The sequence below is a fragment of the Solea solea genome, chromosome 1 (genome assembly GCF_958295425.1).
Source record: "Solea solea chromosome 1, fSolSol10.1, whole genome shotgun sequence".
Classification (NCBI taxonomy): domain Eukaryota; kingdom Metazoa; phylum Chordata; class Actinopteri; order Pleuronectiformes; family Soleidae; genus Solea; species Solea solea.
The window spans coordinates 41,606,341-41,625,814 of record NC_081134.1 but is presented as its reverse complement, the minus strand read 5'-3'; the positions used below and the strand labels follow the sequence as shown (position 1 = coordinate 41,625,814).

Genomic DNA, 19,474 nt, shown 5'->3' with positions numbered 1-19,474 from the left:
TGTTTCCTAATCTTTGTGCTTTATTCAGTTTTTCATAGGTCTCTTTGGAGCCATGCGTTCAACTTTGCTATACATTCTTTTGTTTTCCACAGTCAATGACTGACCTAGTTTTTAGTCTTTGTGAGGTGAACTCCCATGTATTTGATTTCTGTCCTCTTAGGTTTAACACAAATATCTTTGGAAGACAGTGTATTTGATTGACTCAAGCAAGTCCAGTTGCCTACAGCTAACTACTGAAGATGACTATGACCTGGAGAACTGAGAATCTTTCATGTTTATTATATGTTAATCCTTGTAGTTATTGGAATTTGATGTTTCTTCAAGACTGTTGTCATGTTGGCTGAAAAACTAAAACATTACAGAACTAGTTGTTGTAGTAGTAGTAGTATTTGCTGTAGCCAATATAAACAAATTTGATTAAATGAGGCAAAGCCCAAGGTCTCCTACAAACATCTTCATCTTGAAAGGAGTGGCGTTGTGGGTTAATAAGACTAACTACATTCCTAAATCTGCTCTAAAGAAAAAAATAATCTACATAAATCAGTCGTTTCAATTTCAAATCCAGGATTTGTTTGTTTTTGAGTTGTAATCGCTAGTTCAATTATGGGAGAACATATCCCAAAACTTGTTGTCTTCCAATTTATAGTTCTCTTAGTTCTTAGTCCAAAAATGTGTGTATGTCCTTAAACCCAACAATCACACAGGTTGTTGTTCAACTGATTTTATTTCTTTTTTCCGTATATCAAAGAAAGCATAATGGAGACCAACACAAAAGGCAGGTACAAGTGAGGAGGGAAAATTAAGCTTAATCAAAAATCTAACAATTCATAACAACACTGCCACTATTATTGTTCAATATTCAAAGGAATACCTTACTCTTTTGGAGCAGAGGTGGCATTTAAACCATTATGGATCAATAATATTCAAAAAAAACAGTGATGAGTAATGATAAATTGTATAAGTAGTAGTACAGTTATAACAATAGTGATAATCAAAGTGACAAAACATAAGAGAATAAAAAGCAGATCTCCATAAAAACCTATCTAGTTTGGACAGTGCAACACCGTGTGTGTGTGTGAGTGAGTGAGAGATCCCAGTCTTGAGGTCCAAGCACTGATGTCCTTGCTTTACAGACAAGTTACAGTTTCAAACAGGAGTTATTAATATTCATGAAAGCACATTGTCACCATCTTCGTTGCAAAAACCACACCAAGTGTTGTGTTAATGGTTGTGTCTTTTTTAAATGTCTGCAGCTTGTGCAAAAAAAATAAAAAAAAAATAAAAAAAAATTGTGGACTAGTGCAAGTGTCAAGCCGTGGGATGTCCTTTACAGTTTGCATTTATGAATGCCTCTCCTGCTCTGTCAACCTCAAGATAGCTTTTTGGTTTTTGAATGACAAAGCAATGGGAGGATTACTTTGGAATATCAGTTATTTTTTTAATATATTTCTGTACAAAAGTTCATGTTTTCATTTTGCATTTTGTTAAAACTATCAATAGTAACATTAATATACAACTTAAATCGAAGGAAAACATCTTTAGTATGTTATGTGTCCTTCAACACAGCACCATCTTATTAGCTCTCAGTCAACACATTTAATGTTTCCCAATTTACTTGCTAGACTGAAGTATTTCTTAGTCCCTTAAGGATGCAGGTAATACCCATCGTTCTCCCTTGTCACTGTTTCCAGATGTTAGGTGTCTTTTTCACAGCACGTACATAACCAGGATTAGTAACTTAAAAAAAAAAAAACTGAATAAAACAGAAAACGGGACAGAAATAGTGTGGGAAACGGCTCATTTCGAGCACCTTTCTATAAATATTCAAGAGGATTGATTTTGGCCTAAATAAAATCTCTTATACCAATTTTAATTGCTTTATGTTGATATAAATACTGAAGTGAATAAAAATGCAGACCTTAACGTTATCATATGCACATCACTCATGGAAAAGAGAATGGTAAAATTCAAGGAATCAGTCTGCACCTATGGGCAAAATATAGATGAAATTAATTCACCAATATTATACGAAGACCACCTGGCCTTGACCTGATATACCTGGTGGTGCCTCCTCTTAAGGCGGTTATATTTCTAAACACACCTACATTGATAGAAAACTATCTTCTTATCGGTCTGAAGAGCTGTATTCCAACATGAGATCAAAAATATTTGGGTGGAAAGTTAAATCCACAGGATCAAACATCTGTTGTAAAAAGCATGATAGTTGGTTATTGTTCTTGAAAACCAGAAAGACGAGAACTTCAGACATGACTTGTCTTTTCCCATATAAAGATGACATTCAGAGACTTTCCATTTTGGAACAAAGCTCTTCTCCATTTGTTCCTACGTTTGTATCTTTCACAATATTATTCTCACACCTAAAGCATGTTTCATTAGACTAGAAAAGCAAAATCGTTTTATTTCAGGTGATTTATATTAAGGCATCCAACATGCATTATTGTGTCTTCCCATAAAAAGACACTCGCATCAGAATGCTTAAAAACATTTCAAACAATGTAAAATGTGTCAAAGTGCGCTATGCCAGGACTCTGCGTTCCTTGGCTTCTTTTTGCCCTGTCTGTTTGGATTGTCGTGAAAAATGAACATGTAACTGGGGACAATTCAACAGCCCTGTTCTCTCTGAAGTACCTCATTTTTTACATCCCAAGACGATAGACACAACAGCCTTCAGATCACACTGCCATGGCAAATTAAAAGGTGACAGGTGACAGTCAATACCAGTTAATCCTCTTTCAATTCTTCAGTCCAGTCGTGTCTTACGCAAGCGATCTTTGCTTTACAAGTGAAAGGAGGCATAAGAAAAGCAATTCCACAGGAGCAAACTGGGAGTTACTAATGTGAGTATTTCATGTTATTATCCCAAAAAAAGTGTTTCTGGGCCCACCTGCAAATGGCCACTTCCAAAGAGGAAATACTTTTGCATCAGTCTTTCGGGTAGGACAGTTCAAGCATGGCAAGTTGAGTGCCTTTACAAACTAGAGGAAGTTCGCTGAAGTAAGGTATTATATAACCACAGGGTTAGGACCAAAAGTGTTTGGACAAAGTGTATGAGGATCAAGGAAAACTTGAGACACATTGATCACTAATCAGACAGCAGCTGATTACGTGAGACACAGCGTGGAAATAGTCTGCTGTTGCGTTTACTCCAGGTGAAGTCTGTAGATTAGTGGATTGTAAGTCAGTGAAGGTTGAGCAAAGGATAGCGGGTGCAGGGGGAGCCAACTTCAAAAACTAAATGATATTAGCTTTTGATGAGTGCTCAAGTTTGTTTATTAAAAGCTGAGGAGCCCAAATGGGTCCAAGAATAGTCAGTGTGCAGACCAATCCTGATCTGAGTCTCTAACTGTTGCTGGTGACCGTTGGTGGAGGGGACTCAATACTCATCTCTCCTCCAGAACCTGCACCCGAGCTGATAACTGAAGACGAATGAGAGACACTTCCAGGTCCGCCATTACCGGTGCCATTTTTGTTGACAAGCGTCGTTGGCTGGCCAAAGTTAGTGGTTCTCAGGGTTGCAAGGTGACGTGGGGAGAAGACATGGGCCCTCGCTGCAGCCCGGGATTCAAAGGAGACATTGCAGACCTCACAGCGACCTGACAGGGCCTCCTTTGACACCGCCTGTCCAGCCACCGGGGAAGTTGCAGGTTCGGTAACTGTCAGATTAACTGGTTTGGGCAGGATGGGACGATTGGCTTTGAGAGCGTTGTACTGCAAGTAGCTTCCTGAGCTCAGGTCCAGTTTTCCACCTGACAGAGGAGACTGAGAATGGGGAAGTGGACAGACAGAGACAAAGAGAGAAAACATTTAGTGTCTTGTTTGTCAAGGGCTTAATTTGTTGCAGATTGTATCACAAAATATTTTCCAATAGTGACAGTAATACTATAATGTACTTCTACTGTCAAGTAGTTTGTAAGTTCACCTATGCATCTAAGAAAAACTCAGTTCATTACAAACAAACAAGATGAAAGTAAAAGAAGAGAAAAATAAAACCAAGTGCAAAGAGCAGATAGGCTACTGGAATTTTTTTTGGGAAGTTCTGTTACTTTGTCAGTAAATTATATTTTGATCTTGATCAAATATTTACAGTCTCAACATGCGAGTTTGTTCAACTTGATGCAGAACAACTACATTATTTAGATAGTAGCAACACAAACGCACAGGAAGATTTGGCCTTGGCAGAGGTATACATAATCACTATACCCCCTGTTTTATAATTTTATAACATGCTAACTTAATATTGTTAAAATAATGCTGATGGACAACATTTCACTTTCAGAGAGAAAAAAAAAAAGACATTAGCAACTTAAATACATTTTAATAAGTTTCAAAACAAATATTTATTGAATGCCAAGTTTCAAAAACGATTTAAATACTGACCAAACAAGGTGCTTTTTTTTTTCATAGTTTAAAAAAAAAAAAAAACAAGATTTGAAAAAAGACTCTTAGTCTCTGTGATTTTTATTACTCTTATACACACTAATGTGATTACTCATTAAACAGCATTCATATTAAATTATGTCCACTTACCAATTTTTCTTGCTGCAACCTCCAACGCTTCTCCTTGGCTCTGGTATTTTGGAACCAGATTTGCACCACTTTGAGTGGCAGATTGAGCTCAGTGCCTATTGCCTCACACTCCATGGCATTAGGGTGAGCACAGGTCTCGTAACAGGACTGCAGGATGGACAACTGTAGGCAGGACAAATGTGTGCGAGGCCTGCGGCTGGATGAGTGGGGCAGAAAACCGCTTTCTGTTGGACTTGATTTAGCCACAGCTGGGGTGTTTGGGATGGCCACTTTGGCAGAGCTGGGGGTGTTTGGGCTGACTGGAGCAATGCTCGGGGTGGGTGGAGGGGGGATGGTACGAGGAGGCGTATGTGTGGGGAGACCCAATTGTTCTCTTGATATAGTGTTGATCTTTATGGGGACCTTGGGAGTCCAGTAGTTAAGCCCATTCTGTTTTTGTGCTACCACTGTTGTGGCAGGAGGCCTGTTGTTAATGGGAGTTGAGGGCAGTTTGGGCACCATGCGATTAGTGGTCCCTGGTCCAGGACCTATCTCATTCTCATCGTCTCTCTCTTCATCAGTCTTTTCTTCCTCGCTCTCATCTTCTAGCTTTCGTTTCTGGGCTGGTCTTGGGGCAATGGGGATTGGATCCTTGGTGGGAGCTGAGAGAACAGGGGTGGTGACTTTGGGTGCAACTTTGACCATAGTGACATTGCTGGTGGTTTCAAGCTTGGTCTTTGGCACTGCACTGCTGCTCAAAGGAGAGACCACAGTAGAAGAAACCACCTCCTTAGGCTTGATGGGAACTGGCGTTACTTTTTTCACCATCATTGGTTTGCCGTCAACCTTCACAGGCTCAATCTCTGTCTTGATGAGGGTGCGAACAATTGGAGTAGTTGTAATACATCCAGTATTGTTTGAAGTGGGCTTGTTAGAAAATATGGGTTTGGTGAGAGGCCAGGTAAATTTGATGAGAGGTTTGCCCACTGCTGCCAGTGTGCCATCACTGATAAATCTGACCTCACCCTTTCGTTCCCTTGCCCTCATGTTCTGGAACCAAATCTGAACAACCTTCTTTGGAAGGTGGACCCACTCTGAAATCTGTTCAAACTCGTGTTTCCCAGGATTTGGGTCTTTGAAATAGCAGCCATACAAAATATCAAGTTGGTCAGCTTGAATGATGGTTCTTGAACGTCGCATATCCCGATACCTTTTTCCTTTAGCCTTCCTCTGCTGCTGCTGCTGCTGCTCTTGCTCCCTCCCCTTCTCTCTCTCCTTTACTCGTTCCCTTTCCAATAGCAAAGAATTTGTTTTCTCGGTCGCCCTCATGTAAATACTAGACTTTGTCACATTATTGCAGTTAACAAGACTCATACTGCTGTTGGAGGAGGCCATAGCACTCACAGATTCAGGCTTAACTTGGACAACTACGAGACCTTTGGATGTAGGTCTCAGGCCAAGCCCATCCAGCAATTGCCCTTTCTGTGCAGCGATTTTGTCAGCCAAAGATGATGAAGAGGAGGCAGATTTTGAGCTGTTTTTCCCCATGCTGAGGTCTAGAGCAGACTCGCAGTCCCCACCATTTGGCAGATAATGAGAAATTTGGTTGTGCGAGGAGAGAGACTGCGACAAAGGAGAGCTCGAGAAGCGTGTGATGGTTGGTGGATTTGTAAAGACTGGTATCTTGCTCCCATCAATCAGTGAAGGGGCAAGAGAGAGAACATATGGACTGATGAACTGGGTAGAAAAGTGAGCGAGAGACAATGGGAGTGAGTGTAAAGCACTGGTTGAAATCTCAGGATGTTCCAGTGTATGGAGCAGCGAACTTGGAGGATCCCCTTGGGCCTCCAGCTCTAGATCCACATCTGGGTCCTGTCTCTCCTTCTTCACCTCCACCTCATCATGCTCAAACTCCCCCTTTTGTTTTTTCCTTTTGGTTCCCTGACTTCCTCCACCCTCATCATCTTCATATTCCTCCTCTGCATCAGAGAGAAACACAGTCGTGGAGCGCAAGACCTTTCCTCCAACTGACACTTTATCACCATGAGCCTCCCGCAGCACTTCACCTTTAGCAGGGCTCTCAGTACCCTCCCTCAGAGATCCACTCTGACTCTCCTCATCAGACACAATGACAGAGGTGTAGACCTCATTTTCAGAGTCAGACGTAAGACAGTAATCTCCCTGACCCTCCACTCCAATGTCTCTCCGTCTACGCTTCCCTCTTGTTCTGGATAAATCTATTGCCTGACTCCCTGAAGCTTCAGCATCATCGTCGCCTTCTGCTATTATCAGTGAGTTTTCCTCATCATCATAGTCATTGTCAAAACTCTGGGTGTGTCGTGTAACTCCTGTCACACCTTGCAGGTTTGCTAACTCTGTCGCCCTCTGCTTTCTTTTAGCATGTCTGGCTTGATTCAGCCACCTACGTACCTCTTCTTCAGAAAGCCCCACCTCTCTGCCCAGTGCCTCACAGTCTTCACGGGGAGGACTTGCAGCATCAGCCTCGCTACGTGACTCAAAAAACGCCCAGAGAACCTCTGACTGGAACTCTGACAACAATGGAAGTTCTGAAGTAATTGATCCTATTGTAGTACAAAAGGATCTAGTTTGGTTGTTAGTTAAGGCATTTGTATTAGGACTGGATTTTGGGGTCCCAAGAGAACCACAAGGGCTAGTCCCCGATTGTGATTTTTGTGGAGTAGAATCAGGACTAAGCATAAGGTTTAAATTTACAGGACTGAGGGTTGAGTTGCTGGGTACAGATGCAGAAGGCGAGAGACTGTTATTGCGGAGGCTTTTCTCTGTGCCCGCTGGGGAAAGATTCAGGCTAGCTGCTTTATCACCTTCCAGGTCCAACTGATTAGTCGAGCAGTCTCCATCTGTTGTGCTTTCTCTACTCGCCTTCCCATTGTCTTCATTACTCTCAGCCTTCACTTTTCCTTCTATAATGGGACACTGTGCTTCTTTACTGTCCTCTTTCTTAGGCTTCTCTGTTTTATTGTTATCTGTCATCCAGTTAGCTCTGTCCTTGATCTGACCTGGGACCTCAACTGCCTCCACACTATGCTGGCTGTCTTGTTCACCCTCACATTTTATAGTCTGCTTTTGCTCTTCAGGCTGTATGTCTGCTGTAAGACCTGCAGAGGGCCACTGGCTATGTAAGCTGTTAAGTCTTTGGGTTAGGAGAGCTTGCTGGGCTGTGCTGAGACCAACAAATGGCACACACTGTGTGAGGAGCTGGCCTTGCTGGTTCTCTTGGTGCTGCTGAGTTTGGGCTTGCAGCCCATTCAAGATCAAGGGCATGACCATCTGAGGCTGAGGCACGAGCTGATGTGCGGCTGCACCAGGAGCTGCACCGGCTGCAAACAGTGAGGGGAGGAGCGAGTGTGAGAGAGTGTTTGGATTCGATGTGAGGAGGGTGAGGAAGGCTGAGACTGCCTGAGCTGAGGCCACAGGGGAGGTGAGAAGGGAGGGAGCCACTTGTGAAGTTTGAATCTGCTCTCCGTCTTTTGTAGTCGTCACCATCACTGTTCCAGGAGAAGCACAGTTGGTGGTTGTCACTAACTGAGTGGATCCATTTCTAGACGAGCTACTAGTATTTGGAGCAGTGGGAGTGCTGCCTCCTAAACCAGCAGTGGTCGCTGCACTGTTTGCAGCATGTGCAACAATTCCAGCATTCCTGCTGCGGGTCTGATGCAAGACAGATTTCATATGGCTCTCGAGGGTGATGGCGTGATTGTAAGAAACTCGACATACAGCACATTGGTAGGGTTTATTTGATACGTATGGCCGAGACAAAACAGGAACTGAAGGAGATTGAGGATCATTTTCGCCACCTTGTTTGGCAGAGCCTGTCGTCATCCTCTGAATGTGGGATGCAGAGTTGTAATGAACACTCAAGGCAGTTCTGCTGGGAAAATTTTCCAGGCAGGCATTGCATTTGAATGAGCGGGTGTTATTTTCACGTGGCACACCATTTTTACCAACTGACTTTTCACTGGCTTCTGGGATTTCTGTGTTTTCATCTGCATTTTTCTGTTTGGCTCCTGTGAGTTTATTTCCCTCCTCTTCTGGCTCAGGCTCAGGTTCACCTCCCTCCTGTTCCATTATTCTCTCTTCCTCCATCTCTTTGTCTCCTTGAGTCGGGGTAGCGTCTGAATTCTTGCTTGATTGGGAGGGCTCTGAACCAACGTCTTCACCGGGCTTTAGTTGCGGGGATTCAGAATCTGATAAAAAGTCATATATGCAAATTAATAAGTCAATCTTTAATGTTAAATTAAATGGGTACTGGGTAGTTATAAACTGAAAACACATTCTACTAATTTGTTGTAGTGTTCAAATGTGGTGATTTTCTTTCTCTTTATGATTTACCTATCATTTAAGTATTTTTCATCCTCACCTGAAGACTTTTGAGCACCTTTGTCCTCCTCTCTTTCACTGGCACTCTGTTTTAGAACAGCCTGTTCAAAGAAAATAAAAATCTGAAAAGCCTCCACAGAAAACTTCCCTCCCCAGACATGCTCCTTTAGGATGAGATAAATGCTACGTAGCTTTAGAGCAGCACAACATTTAGGCGTGACCCGTCGTGTGGTTATATTACTCAAAGCAAATTTAACTAGCCTTTCATTTGCAAATTACCCTTGAGGCATATATTAAGCCATCTGATTAGTTAAGTCACAATGTCAGCTCCCTTTGTTTCTACACTCTTCATGACCATAACTTTTGAATCACCAATCAAACTTGATGTCCACACAGCAAATTGGTATGCAGAAATGTTAGAACAATAAAATGTTTAAGAGATAAATATTCAGTGCTAACTGCCGAAAGTATTTGCACAAATAAGGGATGTTATTACCAAGTAACCAAGAAATATTAAATGCACGTATGTAGGAATGCACAATATTATCAGCATCAGCCGATATTGGCCTTAAAATGCCGAGCAACCAATGAAGCTGGTTGGCTGCTACCTCCTTGACCTCAATGCTGGCGCCCTCTACAACAATTATATAATTTCAGTATTCAGTTATTGGCTCAAGTACTTACTATATGTATAAAAAAAGTCCAAGATCTTGCTTCTCTACATGTATGCAACATTTCTCTCTAACCTCTTTTTTGACATTCATTTTTTAAACATTTTTACAGTCAGCCACTAATACTTGTTTGGTGAAGCTTATGTGTTGAGAGTTGCTTTAAGGTTTGTGAGAGTTTCCCCTTTTAGCCTATTTCACTAAGAGTTTGATCATTCTCTAAAGTTACCCCTTTCAAAAAGCATAATATGTGTGGGGTTGAGGGTGGCAGCCACACTTACAATGTCCAACAGTCTGTCGACACAAGATGGAAGTACACTGTGTTGCTCAGTGAGATGCAGAGACAGGGAGGATCTGTCTGGTTGGCCTTTTTGGCAGAGGGGGCACAGCCACTCTGCCACCCCATTGCTTTCACTGCTCGGTGTCTCTCCAGACTCCTCCTGGAAAATTAAAGAGCATATTTGAGAATATTACTCCCTCTGTTGATCACAAGGATTTCACAGATAAAAAAAAACAAAAAACTTAAGAGCAATGTGGAATAAAAAGTAATTACATGGAATCAAGTGTATTGTTATTGTTTCATGTCTGTCTGATAACAAGCATTTATCATACTCTGCCATGTTTAAAACTCTAAATGTAAACCTTTTCATAAAGGATGCAACAGTAAAACTAATCCTAGATCAGGATATCTCAGTCCTACAAGTCTTTGAAATCTTATTTGTGACTTCTTTTTAAACATTAACCATGTAGGGAGGTCCCCACTATTTTGTCTACACAGTAAAGCAATTGTTTAAATGACACCTTTGACATGCAGGGGAGTATCCATATGACACTTTCAGTGGGTTTTACATTGCACTGTGGTGAATTAGGTTCACAATGAAAATGAAAACACACCATTGTTCCAGACCTCTTGGCATTAAACCTACTTCAACTCAAGGATTGGGCACTGAGAAACAATAGTGAAGTGGCACAAATTCCTTATTGGCCACGGTCAATTAACATCTGAAGAAACATTTTTTAACTTCACTTTAGAGTGGTTGGAAATCAAACAATGCTAGCATAGTCCACTATGGTGTAGCTTGTTACATGAGGCAATTACATTTGATGTTGCACTGTGTTATTTACTCTTGAAACATCGTGGTGGGTGAGTACATTGAAGAACTTCTACTATATGTGCAAAATAACCCCAGAACGAACATCAAGCAAGCAAGCAGCAGCACAGAAGTCAGTCCAACCCATTCTCCATCAAAGGAGGGAAATGACGAGGAAAACAGCCGATATCGCGTTTATTGCCATGTTAATTGAAGGAGATTTACAAGCATTCACTACAGTGGAGTCCATTTGTTTATACAGAAGAACCTTTTCTCTGGTGGTGAGGTAGGAAATACACTCTTCCTACACCACACGCCTGCGTTTAGGCACCCCCACACCAGATTATAGATAATCACTAATAAGTATCTGATTAAACAGTGTCAGTTTAAAAAAGATGTTCTGAACGAGTCAAATGTTTTGATGTACGAGTTGTCAAAAATCATCTGAAAAATGAAAGGGAACCACTGCTCATGATGACAAGAAAAAAGGAAAATAGTTGGAAATGTCTACTCAGCATTTGCAACAAATAAATTCCTAAAGATGCCTATCCCTACTGATCCAATACCACATGTGCACATACATTTTTAAAATGCAGAGCAGACTGAATCTTTAAGTATGAATGAACACTGCTAGTATAATTATTGGTATTGATACAATCCTGGCCATAACCATACCCTCAACACACTGATCTAATACCACATGTGCATTAAATTTATTAAATGCAAAACAGACTGGAGGAGAAGCAGCAAATGATAACATGTGCTGCCTGACAATCACAAAAGTCCCCCTGCCTCCCTCCCTTCCTCCTTACTCTTTACCTTCACAGTGAGCATGTGAACAACATGTTAACGTAGATCAGAGATCACACTTTGCTCCACACACAGTTTGGAGCTGCAAGTCAGAACAGATCACTCCAACTCTGGCGTATTTCCCTTCAAACATCCATAATCCACGATGCAGCTGGACATCAGGCTCAATGCCACCACAGCTACACTCCTCACTTCCTCCTCATGCCAATTAGCAGGCTAGCGGGGATATTCGACAATATTCCATTCCGACAAGGCTGCATCCACACACTACATCACCTTTAACAGCCCTTCATCGCAATGTCATAATTAAAATCATTGACAGAACCAGACTGACGTCTCTTTGCGCACACTTCGCTAATTAATGAGAAGTCTAATTAGCTACGCCGACATGAGATGAATCAATTAGCTAGCAGCTAGGCTGAGTAGCGACTCAAACGTCGCATTAAAGCGGTGTTTCTAGTCGAGCTGCTGCCGTAGTTAAGTGGAAATAATCCCGCAGTGAAAACCACCCTCTTATGTGTGCCATAACACTGGCCGCTGCCCCTCCGTTCCAAACTCATGAAACCAGAAAAGGTTGAAAACAGTCGTGTGACTTTGCTAGCTATAGCCTGTTAGCAGACAGATAATTAACTGCCACCCCCTCCCATCCCCCCACAAACTCTGCCCTGGTTCAGGTGGGAACTGCAGCTCCAGCGTACAGACTGGTTCGGAGAGATATAAAAAATAAAACACTTGCTGGACTTCAGTTCACAAACCTCGGCCTCGAGTTAGCTCCGTGTCCCGCTGGATGAGAGGCATGTAAACGCCGCTCCTCCGCCACCGCTCAGCGGAGACCGAGGCCTACACAGCCGTTTAATTAACGAACGTGGCTCCGTTCACAGATGTGTTAGAAAACACTCGCCCCCCTCTCCCTTACCCCCCGCCCTGCAGACCCCCTTTAGACGCGTCCTAGCGCTGAAATCCAGACCTTAAACACTTCGGCGCAACACATGTCCATGTAAACTGCAATTTAACCGCTTGTGCTGCCGTTAAGTGGCTCCGAAAAAGCTCTGAAGCGGAGAACAGGGTGGCCGCGATCGGCCCGACGGTGGGGGTGGTGTCGGGAGAGCGAGTGAAAAAGAGACGAGAGGCAGAAAAACTTTGGGTTTAATGTTGGATTTCTGCGAACGATCGGGTAAGTACGAGGCTCGATCCGTCGTCTGTCGGTTGTCCGGCAGTGGCAGGCCACTCTTCCGTACAAAGCAGCGCAATTAATCGATCACAAGCGCGTTTAATTAAGTTGAGAGCAATTAGCTAATGCGTTTTACCTGCATGGTCTCCGCTCCAGCACGCACACACGCACACGCTTTCTCTGTGGCTCCTCAGAAGTGAAAAGTTTTCTTTCCTGCCCTCCTCTCGCTCTCTCTCCCTCCCTCCCTCTCCTCCTCCCTCCCTCTCTCTCTCTCTCTCCTGCTCTCCCCCTCCCTCTCCCCTGTAGTAAACAGACCACAGCTCCCCCCGAGGGTGGCTGTTGACATTCAGAGGGACACGGATATATAAATCCTTATATAACCCACATATCACTGCTATATTATATTATGATCACTGATCACAGCAGCCTGATGAGACTGTGCCTCGTGGACACACTTCCATTAAAGTGCGTGGATCACAGGAGCCCACCCCATCACTCCCCCCACACCCCTCCCTTTAATATTAAACCTTCCTCATTCTTACATTAAAGGTGAATACGAGTCCTCGTCCTGTCCGCCTGGACAGTTAAGTGTCACTCTGACGACCTAAAAAACGAATGCGGTTCGAGACAGGCGTGGGCTGTGTCCCGCGTGTTTCCCCAAAGACAGTCACTGTGGCGTAGGGCGTCTGTGGGGGTAAATTATGATGAGGAAGGGCGGATTAAAACTGCACCACTTACGTCCATGCGTTACTGGGGCAGGAAGGTGATGCTCCTCAACACCCTCATAGGTGTCTGTAACTGCGCCTGTGCAGAATACATTTTTGCTGACGTGTAGCTGCCGCCCAGCTTCATCGGTTGCTCGGATTTTGATGCCGAATTACGCAGACGTAGGGACCTGATCTGTAAAGGTGTGTGAGACTGCAGTCCGCGCTGCCTCGGCTCGTTTTTAAAATTTCCATGGTTCAGTTTGTGGATTTTTACGTGAAGTTCATGCGCGGGTCTGCTGCAGCAACAACAGTGCAGCATCAGCGTGGGCTGAATGAGTCAAGTCTTATCGGAAAGAAATACTTTTCTATACTTTGATAAAATACAACAATTTCTAAGTGTTTTTTTTAAGGTTAATATAATCTGCTGCAGGCAAAGTATAAATTCAATTTTATTAGTATTGTATAATGTGTAGTATTATGTAAGTGGATTATTGTTATAATGTTGTATATCACTGTGTTCATGTATTTGCGTGTAATCAATTAATCTACACACCAATTAAAGCTGTAAGGGTAGTATAGGTAGATATACACACTATTGCATTACAACATTGTTGTTATTATATTATTACCTGCCTGTTATACAGGATACAGATTGTAAATGGTATAATAGTGAATTTAGCTGCACTCATGATCCTACCACTCTGTTGGTGTTGATGACACTGTGTCATTTCAGATGAGTGTTGAAGTGGAGAGAAAGTTCATATGCAGTGCCGACACTCTGAAGACACTGGAGGAGATCGGGGGTATGAGTTAAATTTGTCTACCATGCATTTACACAAGGGTAAATTTAGAGTTGAGGTTCTTCTCTGATGCTGTGATCACTGTCAACTTTCACATCTCCTCTGAAACTCTTTTTACAACCTTTACTGCCACTCACTGCTGATTGATTTAAAGTCATGTGTGCATTTATTTATGCATCTCATTCTCTTTCCTTTCCAGTCTGTGTTGGTCAACGTCAGTTTCACGACCAGTACTTTGACAACCCTCAGTTTGACCTGACGCTGAGAAACATGTGGCTGCGTAAACGTAAAGGATGCTGGGAACTCAAGTGTCCAACAGCAGCAGTCAGTGGGACAGAAGAGATAAGTGGAGAGCATAGTGAGGTGGCAGCACTGTGTACTCGCTACAAGGAGATCACAAACCTGCATGAAATTCAGCTGAGAGTGATGGAGGTTATCAAAGATGTTTGTGAGGACAGAGACGCGGAGACAGACTCCTCACAGCAGGAGTCCTGGCTAAGAAAAATGAATCTGTCATGCTTTGCAGAGTTTACAACAGTGCGGCGGTCATTCACTTTAGAGGAGGAGGGGGTGCACATAGATCTGGACCAAGCTGACTTTGGCTACCATGTGGGGGAGGTAGAGGTGGTCATACCTGAGGGAGGAGATGTGCAGGCTGCCCTGGAGAAGATTGAGAGAACAGCTCAAAAGCTGGGTGAGCTTAAAGCTGACATTCCCATGGCTTTTAAATCACAAAGTAAGAAACATTGTGCTTATGAGGTAGGATGTTAATTTGTCATTTCTTATGATCTTCCTTCACAGGTCTGACTGGGCATCAACGAGTTGAAGGAAAAATGCATATTTACCTCAAAAGATATAACCCTGCACACTACACCAAATTAAAAAGTGTGCACATCTTGTAAGAGATCAGAGACTGTGTGAAACATTTGCACTTTAGTGTCTTGAAACTGTTGTTTTTATTTATTAATTCAAGATATTCCCTGCATTTAAGACAAAAGACCTTTCCGCTCCACCTGCACTTTTTTGTCTTATGTACTGCAAATGTTGTTTTTAAGTCTGGTTATAACAATGAATATATGATTAACTGTTAACACATAATAAATGAGTTGACACACTGACTATATACTGTAAATGAGGGTTGTTGTGTTCAAATGACAATTTACTTATATTACTACAAATTGTTCACAATTCAGTTTAAAACCATGGAAAATTCTTATGAAATTATGTAGTAATAGATAATCATTTAAATATGTTTTATTGTTTCTTACATCTGTTATATGAACCAAGTCTCATTAAGTATAACCAGAGATATACGGGCGAAACATTTTCTAAAAAAGCTGAGGCAGCAGGTTTCTTTAGGTCTTGTTCACTTAATTTACAATCCTAATTTCCCTAAAAGTTGAGACACTTACTAAAATGCAATATAACTAAAAATCTATAATAATTTTAAGTGACTGTAATCCTAATTTAACAGATAAAAAACTGTAAAGGTAACACAGGTAACAGTGTTCTGGAAAGTTACACGATTAGCAGATTAGCAGGTGAGGGTATTAAATTAAGCTATAGAAGGAACATCCACCTGAGGCTTAGGGCTTTGTAAGCGAGGATAAGTCTTGGCTCACCATTTTGTTCCAAATATTATGAGAGAATTATGAGTCACTTCAAAAATAATGTTTAACACCACAGGATTACTAAGAATTTAGCTGTGTTGACATCTACAGTTCATAATAAAGAGATTTGGGGAGATCTCTGCTAAATGTGTGTGAACATGGAGCTCTCTCAATGTATTGTATGATAAACAGTAATGCTACTGTCATGGACACAGCCATATGGGCTTGGGAGCACTTTGGAAAATCATTGTCACTACACACAGCTTGCTACTGCATCAATAAATGCAACCTCAACTGTATTATGCAAAAGAGGAAGCTATGTACGCATGTAAGTATGTTTTGTGCTGAGTTCCTGGACTTGAACATCAGTTGGCTTTCTCTTCTCGTTCTCTTTTTTCTAATGAAAATCAAGGTGAATTCCCATTTTCTTGATTGATATTCTAAAAATGAATTTACCAGAAGACAGAGAACTTGTTTTTCAGAGGAAACAGTTGGTTTTACTATCTTTTAAAATAACTATGAAATACATCAACACCACTGACCTCAGACCAGGTTCATGCTGGTCCATCACTCTCCACTGCTCTAGGATGACAATTCATCAACATGTACCCGACCACAGCTTTGAACTCAACACGCCCGTAGATGTTCAAGTGCATTTGAGCTGGACAGGAAAATTAATCTGTGTTCGCATGTCATGTCAATAAAAAGCAAAGACACGCTAATAATAATATTATAATGATTGAGGTTTACAATGTGAAGATTAATCATTAACTGAACAATTTAAAAAATGAAATAACCACACTTGTGGGAATAGAAAGTATTTCACATTAAAGGCTGTTCAAGTTTAAAATGGCACACACGACATCCTCCACCCACTGCCTGTGAGTTGGTGGCACAAATAAGTAGACATATTTGGCACTTATGTTGGGCATGTTACAGTCCAAATTTCTAGTCAGTTGAGCCAGAAAATTCTGGGGTGCAGCTTGTCGCTCCAATAATGATTTATCATAATACTACTAAACATCTACGATGAAATGATTTTGTTATAATAACAAAATGAAACCCTGTGAGGTTGTATTAATATGATAAGACAAAAAGTTACACGGAGAATATAAAATAATAATGGATATTTCACTAATATAGAAGTTTCTTCCTCATTTCCTTTCCAAGCAAATCAACATTTTATCTATTCAGCCACCATAACACCCATGATGTGCAAATGCAGAAATCATTGTCCACGATAACAAGATTTTCAGCTGTTGAAAAAGCAAACTGAGCTGTTTCTAAATATGTATTTTCTGTGTGGACATTTAAACATGAAGAAATAGTCCGTTGTGCTGATACAGACATGTGAGACAAACTGTGTGACATACTGTGTTTAGACTCAAAACAAGTCATGTTGTTGCAGCGTCACAAACAGCAGCCTTGAGTCCAAACTACTTCCAGGACTGCGGCTGCATAGGATTACTACCTGTTACTCACTCATCTGACTCGTTTGACCCTAACATTTCTGTTTGTTTCATTTTTGCACCCAAAAGTCTATCGTGTGTAGTTAGAGATTCGGCCTGTTTTCTTTTGTCCAAAGATTGTCATGTACAATAGCTATACATAGTCATTGCTCTAGGTCTGGAAAAACAAAGTCAATTGGGAAGTGCTTAAATAGAATAGAAATGAATAGATCTTCATTATTGATTATATCATCTTGTCCTCTCCCCTGTAACAGAAGAGGACACAAGGGAGAGGACAAGATGGAGGCAGATGATCCGCTGTGGCAACCCCTAAAGGGAGAAGAAGAATAGATCTTTATTGTCACAATGCAGAATAAAATTAGATGCAAATCTATTACACAGACAGTTTGCTCATATATGAGACAAACCTTCAGTTACATCGTTCCAATCCAAACGCCAAAAATCGCAGTATTTGACAGATGTAAAAACAACGCTGGTGGTGCCCTGAGATTTTGCACAGTAAGGCAAGGCAAGGCACATTTCAACAACAAGTGCTTTACAATGAAAAGGAAGAGAAATACAGCAGCAGCAGCATACAGTATATAAAAGGCATAATAAAACACATATAAAGCATTTAAACAGAGAGGTAAAATAAAGAAGGAAAAAAGAAATTTAAAGTTGCAGTTATGGCTGAGGTGCAGCTGTGATAATAATGTTATTTTTTATTTAAACAGGTAGGTTTTCAGGCTAGATTTAAAAGAATGAAGAGATTTAGCAGACTTGCACTCTTCTGGGAGTTTGTTCCAGATATTTGGGGCAGCTTCCCCATGTTTAGTCCTGGTTCTGGGGACACAGAGCAAACCTGACCCACATTACCTTAGTGGTCTGGATGGTTCACAGAGAGCCAGCAGGTCAGAAATGTATTTTAGGCCTAAACCATTTATTGTTTTATAGACTAAGGATATTTTAAAATCATTTAAAAAAGTATCAGGACCTCAGAAGTGTAGTTATGTGTTCCATGTTTGTGTTCTGAATCAACTGTATATAATATAATTATAACTCAGTGATTCCCAAAAACTGGGTCAGGACCCACAGATGGGTCATATTTTTCATCCCCTGTACAAATTTATGTTTTAAATAATGTGAATGAAAAGAAGTTGCAATTAATTTACAAAACATACCATGTACATGATTTGGGTACCAACTCAGAATGATATTAGGTGTTCAGATGGGGCTCTAAATGAGTCATTACATCATGCACACATTTGCTTGTTTCAGAAACACTGCTCTTACATCCTGGATCACTCACATACGCCTCCGTGTATGAATATGTATATTGTGTATTTTTGGGGGGATCTGCGATTGCCTGTTTGCATTCATTTGGGATTAAGTTCTCACTTGTGATGACTGCAGGCTATTGTCTCTGGCAGCTGGTTTGTCGACCAGCTCATGCTACTTATTGTTTCTCTCATTTTTGTGGGTGTGACTTCATCTGGAGCAAGTCAAGCGGAGAGAGAACAGTATTTTTGGACTATTGCACATGCGCATCGGGGACCTGCATTTGGACTCATTTATGTGTAACAGAGACTGCACGTGACATGTAACTTATGCTTGTGTTGATTCGGCCCATATTGTATATGTATACAAATATTTTTTTTGTATATATACATATATATATGTATATATATATATATATACATATATTAATTTTTTTTTCTGTGTTTTTATGCCAGTGTTTTCCATATGACATTATTGTGAGCACAGCCTCATGGACATTACAATAGCAGCCATTTTGACATGTTTTAGCAGAACAAGCACAGGTGCTAGTGATCACATTAACGATGGCTGCTCTGTTCAGTCCATGTAAGTCCATGTAACTCTATCTTGACTAAGACGACGATGACAAAAAATATATATATATATATATATCGCACTTATGACTAGCACTTCATAGTTTGGCTTACTTGAAGCTCTTACTTACTTCTAGATCTTATTTGATCTTGTATTTTTACCCTTTGGATCATAGTGTCTGCTAAATGACATGTAATGTAATGTAAGTCAGGACAGTGTGACAGTGGGCGGAAACTGAGGAAACCATCGTTAATTTGATTATTTACACCTGTGATATACAGTGACCTGTCAAAATGGCTGCTATACAATAATCTCTTCTCTGTGACATTATTCTGAAAGCTGCTGCAGTTTCCTCTGTGAAAACACTTCTCCGCAGTAGAAAACAACCCATATTTTCTTCTTCTTTTTTTTTTAACCAAACAGTGCCATTAT

General features: G+C 41.2%; 2 protein-coding genes across 3 annotated transcripts; one reads left to right on the top strand and one right to left on the bottom strand.

The window, feature by feature from the left end:
* Window positions 1–705: 705 nt before the first annotated feature.
* On the bottom strand, window positions 706–12,888 carry zfhx2 (zinc finger homeobox 2). Its single transcript, XM_058625250.1, has 5 exons — window positions 12,763–12,888; window positions 9,836–9,994; window positions 8,927–8,987; window positions 4,549–8,753; window positions 706–3,780 (listed from the first exon to the last, which is right to left on the bottom strand). Exons 1-5 carry the CDS (start codon window positions 12,766–12,768, stop codon window positions 3,361–3,363), a joined length of 4,851 nt encoding a protein of 1,616 aa, XP_058481233.1. The 5' UTR covers window positions 12,769–12,888; the 3' UTR covers window positions 706–3,360.
* Window positions 12,193–15,251, top strand: thtpa (thiamine triphosphatase). Of its 2 annotated transcripts, none has more exons than XM_058625272.1 (4): window positions 12,193–12,629; window positions 14,067–14,136; window positions 14,333–14,827; window positions 14,935–15,251. In XM_058625272.1, the coding sequence occupies exons 2-4, from the start codon at window positions 14,067–14,069 to the stop codon at window positions 15,033–15,035; spliced, it is 666 nt and encodes a 221-aa protein (XP_058481255.1). In that variant the 5' UTR covers window positions 12,193–12,629; the 3' UTR covers window positions 15,036–15,251. The 2 variants fall into 2 exon arrangements, with proteins under 2 accessions (XP_058481255.1, XP_058481245.1); XM_058625262.1 differs by lacking the exon at window positions 12,193–12,629 and adding an exon at window positions 13,154–13,534.
* Window positions 15,252–19,474: the final 4,223 nt, after the last annotated feature.

Bases quoted from the DNA above. Each gene is read 5' to 3' on its own strand.
- zfhx2 (XM_058625250.1), bottom strand. The intron at 8,988-9,835 runs GTAAGTGTGGCT...TTCTTTGAACAG, and splicing joins TCGACAGACTGTTGGACATT to GCTGTTCTAAAACAGAGTGC. The intron at 8,754-8,926 runs GTGAGGATGAAA...ACTTTTTATCAG, and splicing joins AGGTGCTCAAAAGTCTTCAG to ATTCTGAATCCCCGCAACTA.
- thtpa (XM_058625272.1), top strand. From the start codon at position 14,067: ATGAGTGTTGAAGTGGAGAGAAAGTTCATATGCAGTGCCGACACTCTG. The intron at 14,137-14,332 runs GTATGAGTTAAA...TTTCCTTTCCAG, and splicing joins GACACTGGAGGAGATCGGGG to TCTGTGTTGGTCAACGTCAG. The intron at 14,828-14,934 runs GTGAGCTTAAAG...CTTCCTTCACAG, and splicing joins GAGAACAGCTCAAAAGCTGG to GTCTGACTGGGCATCAACGA.